This window comes from Mesocricetus auratus, unplaced genomic scaffold, assembly GCF_017639785.1.
Source record: "Mesocricetus auratus isolate SY011 unplaced genomic scaffold, BCM_Maur_2.0 Super-Scaffold_100003, whole genome shotgun sequence".
Taxonomy (NCBI): domain Eukaryota; kingdom Metazoa; phylum Chordata; class Mammalia; order Rodentia; family Cricetidae; genus Mesocricetus; species Mesocricetus auratus.
In genome coordinates, this window is record NW_024429188.1 from 47,916,591 (window position 1) to 47,925,634 (window position 9,044).

The 9,044-nt window shown below is 49.4% G+C and overlaps 1 protein-coding gene across 3 annotated transcripts; it reads left to right on the forward strand.

The window, feature by feature from the left end:
• Positions 1-696: 696 nt before the first annotated feature.
• Gjb1 (gap junction protein beta 1) lies at positions 697-8,764 on the forward strand. 3 transcript variants are annotated; one of them, XM_013121354.3, is made up of 2 exons: positions 697-792; positions 7,270-8,764. In XM_013121354.3, exon 2 carries the CDS (start codon positions 7,286-7,288, stop codon positions 8,135-8,137), a length of 852 nt encoding a protein of 283 aa, XP_012976808.1. In that variant the 5' UTR covers positions 697-792; positions 7,270-7,285; the 3' UTR covers positions 8,138-8,764. The 3 variants fall into 3 exon arrangements, with proteins under 3 accessions (XP_012976808.1, XP_012976809.1, XP_005081252.1); XM_013121355.3 differs by having other exon boundaries at positions 701-773; XM_005081195.4 differs by lacking the exon at positions 697-792 and adding an exon at positions 6,780-6,926.
• Positions 8,765-9,044: the final 280 nt, after the last annotated feature.

Sequence of the window (9,044 nt, forward strand, 5' to 3'; positions counted from 1 at the left end):
AGTGGTCTAGGTTGCAGAACGAGCAGGGTCCTCAGGTGAGGAGCCTTCAGTGTAGAGACCTTGAAACTAAATAGATCCTTCGGTTAATGGTTGACATTTTCTGTTTGCCTAAATGATTGCCAAGAGTCTCTGCTTACAGACAACATTTTGTGGATCAACTGCCTTGGCCCCAAGAGGAGAAGATAATTTCTGGGTAGGTTTTATGGTTTTGGGTTGTAACTGGAAATACTGTAGTCTGCCTCCAGTTATTAAGTACATGATAGCAAGTGATGCCCTGGTATTGCTATATAGGGAGGGAGCAAGGCCATCGTCCATTTTGATCTTAGGTGGGTTTGTTTGTTTGTTTTTTATCCTCTCTATTCTCCATAGTTTTAGAGGCTGGGGTCTAGAAGAGTTAGTATCCAGCACTGGAGTCCTCTCTATTTGCCCACACAGTGGGTCGACTGAAGCCCAAGAGTTGGGCATACTGAAGGGTATAAAACAGCAGAGTCCAGTTCAGTACCTCAGATAGGGCCTGACATGACATTTTGGTGACAGTGATGCTTCTCTTCCTCTGGAACAGGGAAAGAACCCCAGGTCCAAATCCATCGGGAGCCCAGGGATCAATCTTGTTTAATGATTCTGTGTGGGACAGGGGTGGGGCTGGTTAATATTTCTCTGCTTCCTCTTGGCCAAGTTTGTTGTCCCTCCCCTGGGCTGGGCTTTGACAGTACCTAGTGGCACTGAGCAGACACGCCTGCATACATTCCCTGGGAAAAGGCAGCTGCAACCAGGTGTGTCAGTGCCAGGGAGGTGAGGAGTGTGGGAACTAAGGAGGGGGGACCACGGTGGGCTGATATGGTGCTGGGGTAGAAATACTGGCTGGGAAGAGGCCTGGGTCGTGCCTTCCCCTGACTTCAGCATTCAGCCACTTGGGGCCTTTCGTGCTTCCCTCTGAGCTATGATGACGTCCTCCTTCCAGGTGCTCAGTCTGCTTCGATTCTCTCTTCAGCCTCCAACTTTAACCTTCTTTCCAGGCTCCAGTTCTGCCTCTTCTCACTCTTTTTCCTCAGCCAAAGATTCTTCTCATGCCCACAGGGTCAGATTTCCAGGAAGACAGACTTGAACTCGAAACATAAGGTAGCCAAGTTTGCCTTTCTGAGACATTTTGTGGCATGCAGGGTTAAAGTTCCGTGGGACTGTCAGACAATGCCACGTGCTGCTTTCTTTTCTTGACTACAAGGTAAAGCAGGCCTGCCAACAGAGCCAAGGATGTAGGAGCATGCCTTTCTGTTTGCTTAAAGGGGACAGACAAGCTCAAGCTGAACTTATGGTAACTGATGGCTTGAGGATGTACTGGAAGGGTAGATCCCAGCTGTTAAAAGTCACTCCAGCTGTCAAGAATAGCATAGCAGAACGCAAGGACTTAGAAAATGAGATGGGGGAAAAAGGATATATGCAAAAGGGTTTTTTTCTTTTTATTTCCTTTCTTTGTTGTTTTGTTTTTTGTGACAGGGATCCTCTGTATTGCTTTGGAGCCTGTCCTGGAACTCTCTGTAGACCAGACTGGCCTCAAACTCACAGAGATCCACCTGCCTCTGCCTCCTGAGTGCTGGGATTAACGGCATGCGCCACCACTGCCTGGCATCTTTTTTTTGTGACAGGGACTCACTATTTAACCTTAGCTGGCCTTGAACTTCCTATATATGCCAGTCTAGGCTCAACCCACAGATCCTCCTGCCTCTGTCTCCTGAGTGAGTACTACCAGGATTAAAAGTATGCGCCAACTAGCCCAGTCACAAAAGAAGTTTTAATAGGCAGAAGCCATTGGTAAGGAACCCAGGCTGGGAAGAGGGGCCAATGTGCTTTGCAATCTGAATTTTACTACTTGGTTACCAGCTGTGTAATAAGTTACAACATTTGCCAGGTATAGTGGCGTATGTCTATAATCCCAGGACTCAAAAGGCTTGAGGCGTGAGGATTGTGAGTTCCAGACTAATCTGGTTACGTGTGTGACTTGGGGCTGTTTGGAAGACGAGAGTACAAGAGCATAGAGCTTCTGATACGCAGGGGGCATTCTATAAATGGAGGCTGCCACAGGGAACCCAAACAACAGCAGCAAGTGAAGCGTATATAGAGGAGCAAGCAGCAATGGCCCAAGCAGGGGCAAGAGAAGGAATGTCAACAGAAGCTTTCTGAAGAGGCTACAGCAGGGAGGGGGAAAGAGAAAAGTGAATGCACTAGGCGGGTTATGGTGAGCAAGCCTGGTCACAGCAGATGGATGCCAGGGTGGAGAATAAGTCAGTACCTGAGAGTCTATAGAACCACAGGGTGGAGGCATGAAGATAACAGGAAAAGAGAAGGAGCCAGGTGAGATTGGCTTCAACCACAGCAACCTGATGAAAGCACCCAAAAATTCAGAAGGAAGTCTCCAAGAAAGCCCCATGTCCCTTCCTGATCATGGGTGTTCTATGAGACAGGAATGGAGCATAGAGTTTGTATTAATTCTTTATAGTTTATTTGTTTTTGAAACAGGGTCTTATGTAGCCCAGGCTGGCCTCAGACTTACTACATAGCTGAGGATGACCTTGAACTCCTGATCCTTCTGCTCTCCCCCCTCCAGAGAGCTGGGAACAAATATACACACTGCCACTTGCAGCAATAGAACCCAGGGCTTCAAGCCAACTAGACAAGCACTCTACCAACTGAGCGGCATCCTCATCCCTGGTGTCTGGGCCTGAGTGTAACCTCATCTAGCCCCATCAGAATCCTGTTGTCCAAATCCACAAAACATAAGGATTCACATGTAGTTGGAGGAGTGACAGAGTAGGAAGGGAAACTGAGGTAATAAACGTACTACGTGTGCACACATATGCTAGTGTGCTCAGGAACACAGCATTGAGGGTTGTGGTCCCTGTCTCAGAAGGCTTTGAGGTCAGAGGAAAATCAATTTGGAATTTGATTCCATTAGTTGGCAGGAGAGCAATTGCCAGTGAAGCAAGTTACCGAACCTCTCGCTCTCTTTCTGAGCCTCAACTTCCTGGTCTGAAAAATGGGGATAACATTACAGAACTTTTTGGGAGCTTCTGCTTTTGTGCTGTGCTCAAGTGCTGGGCAATCCTGAATTCCAAGCCTGACAAGGCCACAGAAACCCTATCTAATTAAACACAGAGCAAAACATGCCTGGTGCAGCTCAAGCCATATCAGTATCTGGACTTTAACCGAAAGTCAGGAAAACAGTTTGGGTTTCAAAATCAGGTCACTCCCCTGGATGTTTTTAAAATGCACCCTTCAGGTACTGATGTTGACACAGACAAAGCAAAATTTGAAATCCCAGTGCCCACACAAGGGTTCTTCGGGGTCCTAAAGGGAGCTACTGGCTGTGTCCCAGAAAACTTGAGAAAGTAAGAGGCAGAGAATTTCTTCAAAGGACCTAGAAACTTGAAACTGGTCAGGAGGTGTATGGGGCACCTCTGAAGAAGAGAGAGAGAGAGAGAGAGAGAGAGAGAGAGAGAGAGAGAGAGAGAGAGAGAGAGAGAGAGAGAGAGCAAGGAGGCCAGAGAAACCCTGGGAAGAAAAGAGGAGGGAAGCTTTGAACCTCCTCAGCCCTGAACAAATGTGAAAAGAAAAGCGATAACTCTGTAAGATGTCAGAGGATTTATGGAGAGAAAAAAATTAAAAATTAAAGAATGTATGGACAGAATGTGGGCTCTCATGTCAGCCTTACCTCTCTCAAAGTTCATGTCTGTCACTTGTTGACTGCATAACCCTAAGGAATGACCCTTCTGTTTACCACAGTTTCCTCCTCCATGACAGGAGGCTAAAAATAACACCTCCCAGCCCTGTTCCTTAATTGTTTTCTTTTATACATTGTTAGCCTATTTACATGTGTATTTATAATGTGTATGGGTGTCAGTGTGGCTGTCTTAGTGTCATGGCACATGGAAGTCAGAGGACGTCTTTCAAGAGTTGCCTCTCTCCTCAGGTCATCAGGCTTGTATGACAAGTGCTTTGACCTGCTGAGTCACCTCAAAGTGCCCCCCTAGATTGTTCGGAGGCTCACAGGAGAGAGTACATGTTCAAGGACTTGGCACATGTTTAATATATACTTGGCAAATGCTTATTCTTACAGGAGCTGGGTTTTATTACATTTGTGTGTGTGTATGTGTGTGTGTGTGTGTGTGTGTGTGTGAACTCACTCTCGTGTGTACAAGTCAGAGGACAACTTCCAAGAGTCAGTTCTCTCCTTTCACCGTGTGGATTCTGGTATCAGACTCAGGTCATCCGACTTGGCAGCAAGCACATTTTCCCGCTGAGCCATCTTGCTAGCCCAGGTTACTCCTCATGCCCTGGGCTGCATTGACCACAAAGCAAGCCCTCTACCTCTGACCCAAATACCCCCTATCTACTCTGCGAATCCTAAAACATCTTATTGGCAAAACAATTTCCCCCTTCCACCTCTTGTTTTTTCAGGGATGGTGAGACAGGGTTTCTCTATGTAGCCCTTGCTGCCCTGGAACTCACTGTGTAGACCAGACAGACCTTGAATTCATTAGAGACCTTGCCTGCCTCTGCTTCCTGAGTGCTGGGAATAAAGGCGTACACCAATACAACCCACTCTTTTTTTTTTTTTGAGACAGGGAGGTCTCACTTCAGAGCCCTTGCTGGCCTAGAACAAACTATGTAGATCAGGTTGGCTTTGAACTCAAAGCAGTTTGCCTGTCTTTACCTCCCCGAGTGCTGGGATTAAAGATGTGTATCACCATGCTTGACAGGACCTTAAAAAATAACTAAACGAAGAAACATAGTGTAGAGAAGTGGCTCATGTCCTATAGACTGTCCCTTCTTCCTCTACCCTTGCTTCAGTTTGCTGACTGGACCTCACTAAGTTGCACAGACTGGTCTAGAACTCCTTTTTTGTTTTCGTTTTCATATGTGTGTGTAAAAATGCTAAGACATGGCCACATGTGATCCAGGTTGGCTTGGAAATCACAACATAGCTGAGGCTAACCTTGACCTCTTGATCCCCCACTTTCCAATTGCTGAGATTACAGATGCGCATCATCATGCCTTGTTCTGAAGATTCTGAGCTCAAGTGAGCCTCCTCCCTTAACTGTCAAACCCCAGATAGCCAGTGTACAGGTGTGTACCACCTTCAGAGCCTCCTCCCTTAACTGTCAAACCCCAGATAGCCAGTGTACAGGTGTGTACCACCTTCAGAGCCTCCTCCCTTAACTGTCAAACCCCAGATAGCCAGTGTACAGGTGTGTACCACCTTCAGAGCCTCCTCCCTTAACTGTCAAACCCCAGATGGCTGGGATACAGGCATATACCACCTGACCCCGTCTCCTGTTTCTTTTCTCTCACTTCCCAACATTTCCAGTAACTATTTCACTGCCTCTTCCCTCTATAAGCAAGAGAGCCGCCCAGAAGTGATTACAAGGCTTCTTCCTGCACACACCACCCCTGTTGTGGACGTGCCCTGGGTAAGGTAGAAAAGGCACTGCATTTTGCTGCATTTCTGTAGGTCCAGGTCTGAGATGCTCTCACCCAGCTCCCTGCTTCTAGCACAATCTCCTTTAAACTTCAATGGCAGAAGTGGTGGGAGGTGTGGAGAGGCCTTCTTTGTCTGCCTAAGGGAGAGAGGAGAATTTCCTCCCTAGAGTCATTGGCACGCTCGCTCGTAAGCAGGAGGTTACAATATGCACTTGACATTGGGGCCAGGGCAGCAACTGAGCTGTCTGCTCTATGTCAGCCACTCTAGGTCAGCCACACAGTACTGGAGAGAAAAAGGAGAGATGTGGGCTTGGCAGACCATTTGGCTGCAGTATTGTTTCCTCTTCCAGAGACAGCTCTTAACCACTTGAAAAACTGGAGCAGGTACCTTCATTGACTCCCACTGCAACCCTGGGCATGGGTGCCATTAACAGATGAGTAAACAGGCTCATCCAAAGTCAGTAAATAGCCCAAGGTCACTTTAAGTGAAAAATCAGGATACAAACAAAAGCTACATGACCCCTGCATAACCCATGTCTAACCTGCTACTTGCCTGATGGCTTTATCGCTTCTCTTGGCTTGGCCTCACCAGGTACCCACCTGCCCACCCCCTAGAGTGGGTCCCTTTCTTGCAGTTTAAGATTGTCATAGTTTGATGAACAACTTCCTTGATTTTTGTGTTTTTCCAGATGACATCAAATTAGCCTTCTTTCCTTTTCTTTTTTAGTGACTGGCTAGCTTTTTCTTTGGCTAACACCATCTGCAAAAGTGCAAGGAGTCTGCTGCTGCAAGACTCGAGGCATCTGCTTCAGACCCTTTTGTGCTTCATCTTTTTAGCTGTGTGACTTCGAGTGGATAACGGGATTGTTAGATGGCTCAAAAGAAAGGATGCATGGGGGAAATGATTAGTACAGTTCCCGGCTTGATACACTCGGTGCGCTAAGCTTCCTCCCTTCTGGCTCATCCACACCCAGAAGGGGACCTAAGCTTAGGAACACTCCTGCTGACTCTGTTTCTGGTAGAAATGTGGGGGAGGGCCTTACTCTAGAGGCTCCTGGCTCCCTGGGGTCCGTGCTCACATGCACCTGTCTGTCTTCTATCTCCCTCCCCCAGAGCCATTATGCTGGTGGGGCCATGGGGCGGGTGCGGCGATGGACCGGGCGGGCACAGAACAGGTGGGTGCAGGCTGGGTGTCCGGCGCTGGGACACAAGTGCTCTGTGTGTAGGGTGGGCGGAAGTCAGGGCGTTTGATCTGAATTCTAAAGGGTGTTGTTCAGTGCCCCACAAAGGTCCCATTGTACAGACACTGGGTATAAAGCAGCATATGACTCTCCAGCACCGGGAGGCGATGAATTGGGACGCAGGCGCGACCACAGGGACCACTCCCCCTACACAGACATGAGACCATAGGGGAGCTGTCTGGGTGGCCTCAAGGATAGGCGCTCCCCGAGGTAACCGGGCTTTCTGGCTTTGTCCTGAGTCAGGTGCAATGGAGCTGGGGGAGGGGAGCCGGAAGAGCTGGCTAGTAGCAGAACAAGATAGAGAGGGACTCAAGAGGAAAGAATGCTGGATGTATGTGCAGAAATGGGATGGGACTCAGAGAGGGCAAGTCAAGCGAATGAGGAGGAGAGGCTGGTGCCCAGAGGGATTGATGAGGAAAGCGATGGCTATCCTTGTCTTCCCGATCTACTACTGGAAGAGACAAGAGACAGGGGGCCAGGGAAGGCAGAATTACTAAGTCCAGCTTCCTACCCTAACCTTCTGACAGTTTGCTTCCTGCCTCTTGTTTCACAGGTGTGGATGAGGCAGGATGAACTGGACAGGTTTGTACACCTTGCTCAGTGGCGTGAATCGCCATTCTACCGCCATTGGCCGAGTATGGCTCTCCGTCATCTTCATCTTCAGAATCATGGTGCTGGTGGTGGCTGCAGAAAGTGTGTGGGGTGATGAGAAGTCTTCTTTCATCTGCAACACACTCCAGCCTGGCTGCAACAGCGTCTGCTATGACCAGTTTTTCCCTATCTCCCACGTGCGCCTATGGTCCCTGCAACTTATCTTGGTTTCCACCCCAGCTCTCCTCGTGGCAATGCACGTAGCTCACCAACAGCACATAGAAAAGAAAATGCTCCGGCTTGAAGGGCATGGGGACCCCATCCACCTGGAGGAGGTGAAGAGGCACAAGGTGCACATCTCAGGGACACTGTGGTGGACCTATGTCATCAGCGTGGTGTTCCGGCTGCTGTTCGAGGCTGTCTTCATGTACGTCTTCTATCTACTCTACCCCGGGTACGCCATGGTGCGGCTGGTTAAGTGTGAGGCCTACCCCTGCCCCAACACAGTGGACTGCTTCGTGTCCCGCCCCACCGAGAAAACCGTCTTCACTGTCTTTATGCTCGCCGCCTCCGGCATCTGCATTATCCTCAACGTGGCGGAGGTGGTGTACCTCATCATCCGGGCCTGTGCCCGCCGTGCTCAGCGCCGCTCCAATCCGCCCTCCCGCAAGGGCTCGGGCTTCGGCCACCGCCTCTCACCTGAATACAAGCAGAATGAGATCAACAAGCTTCTGAGCGAGCAGGATGGCTCTCTAAAAGACATACTGCGCCGCAGCCCTGGCACCGGGGCTGGGCTGGCTGAGAAGAGCGACCGATGCTCAGCCTGCTGATGCCATGTACCAGTCAACCTCCCATCCCACCCCTCCCTCACCCAACCCAGGCCTGCCCCTCCTTCTCCTACGCCGGTGAGCAGGCCTCTGCCTGCTAGGGATTACTCCATCAAAACCTTCCTTCCCTCCCTACTCCCCTTCCTCAGAGAGCTTTCTGTCTAAGAACTAGCCTGTTGGGGAGTGGGGAGCCACCTCTGCACCAGGGCTCAAGGTTACTGAGGGTGTAGGCAGCTCCTTCTGCTTGTACCCCTCCCTCTTCCCTCCACTCCCTGAGACAAGAGATGAGATGCTCTGCCGCTGTTTCCAATTATGAAACTAATCTTAACCCCCCGTGCTATCAGGTACCCCACTTCGGGGAGTCACATCACTGGGGAGGGATGTGGGCATGTGGAGTGGAGGAGGGGCTCTGCAGCGTGGGTGGAGAGGGGAAAGGAGCAAGCACAGGAAAAGGAAAAACAGTGCTCGCCCTGCCGTCTGCCATGCGGAAAAGAAGTTATGGAGGGAGTTATGGAGGGAGAAGCAGGCAGATAAATTGGAGTGGGGGTTGGTCAGGGCTGCCCCCAGTCCCCAGTTCCCAAGGCCTCTCTCTCTGCAAATGTTACACATTAAACAGGATTTTACAGTAAATAGAGGTGACTTGAGTGTTTGTTGAAATTCTTTCTCCTGCACCCTCCTTTCTGACCTCCTCCTGGATAAGCTGGCCTTGGTTGGCATTTTGCTGATCAAGAAAAGAAAAGGGCAGAAGGAAGAGAGCCTGGCAAAGTCACCCTCTGAGCCATTTTGTTCTGCTTTTTCTTGTTCTGACTTGTTTGTTTGTTTACTTGTTTCTTTTTCATTGTTTATAGTCTGCTGGTATCTAATACACATACCTCCTTCCTTTTGTTTTAAGAATAAATGACAGCCTCTT

What these genes read in the sequence shown, in the direction of transcription:
- Gjb1 (XM_013121354.3), top strand. Translation starts at nt 7,286, where the DNA reads ATGAACTGGACAGGTTTGTACACCTTGCTCAGTGGCGTGAATCGCCAT.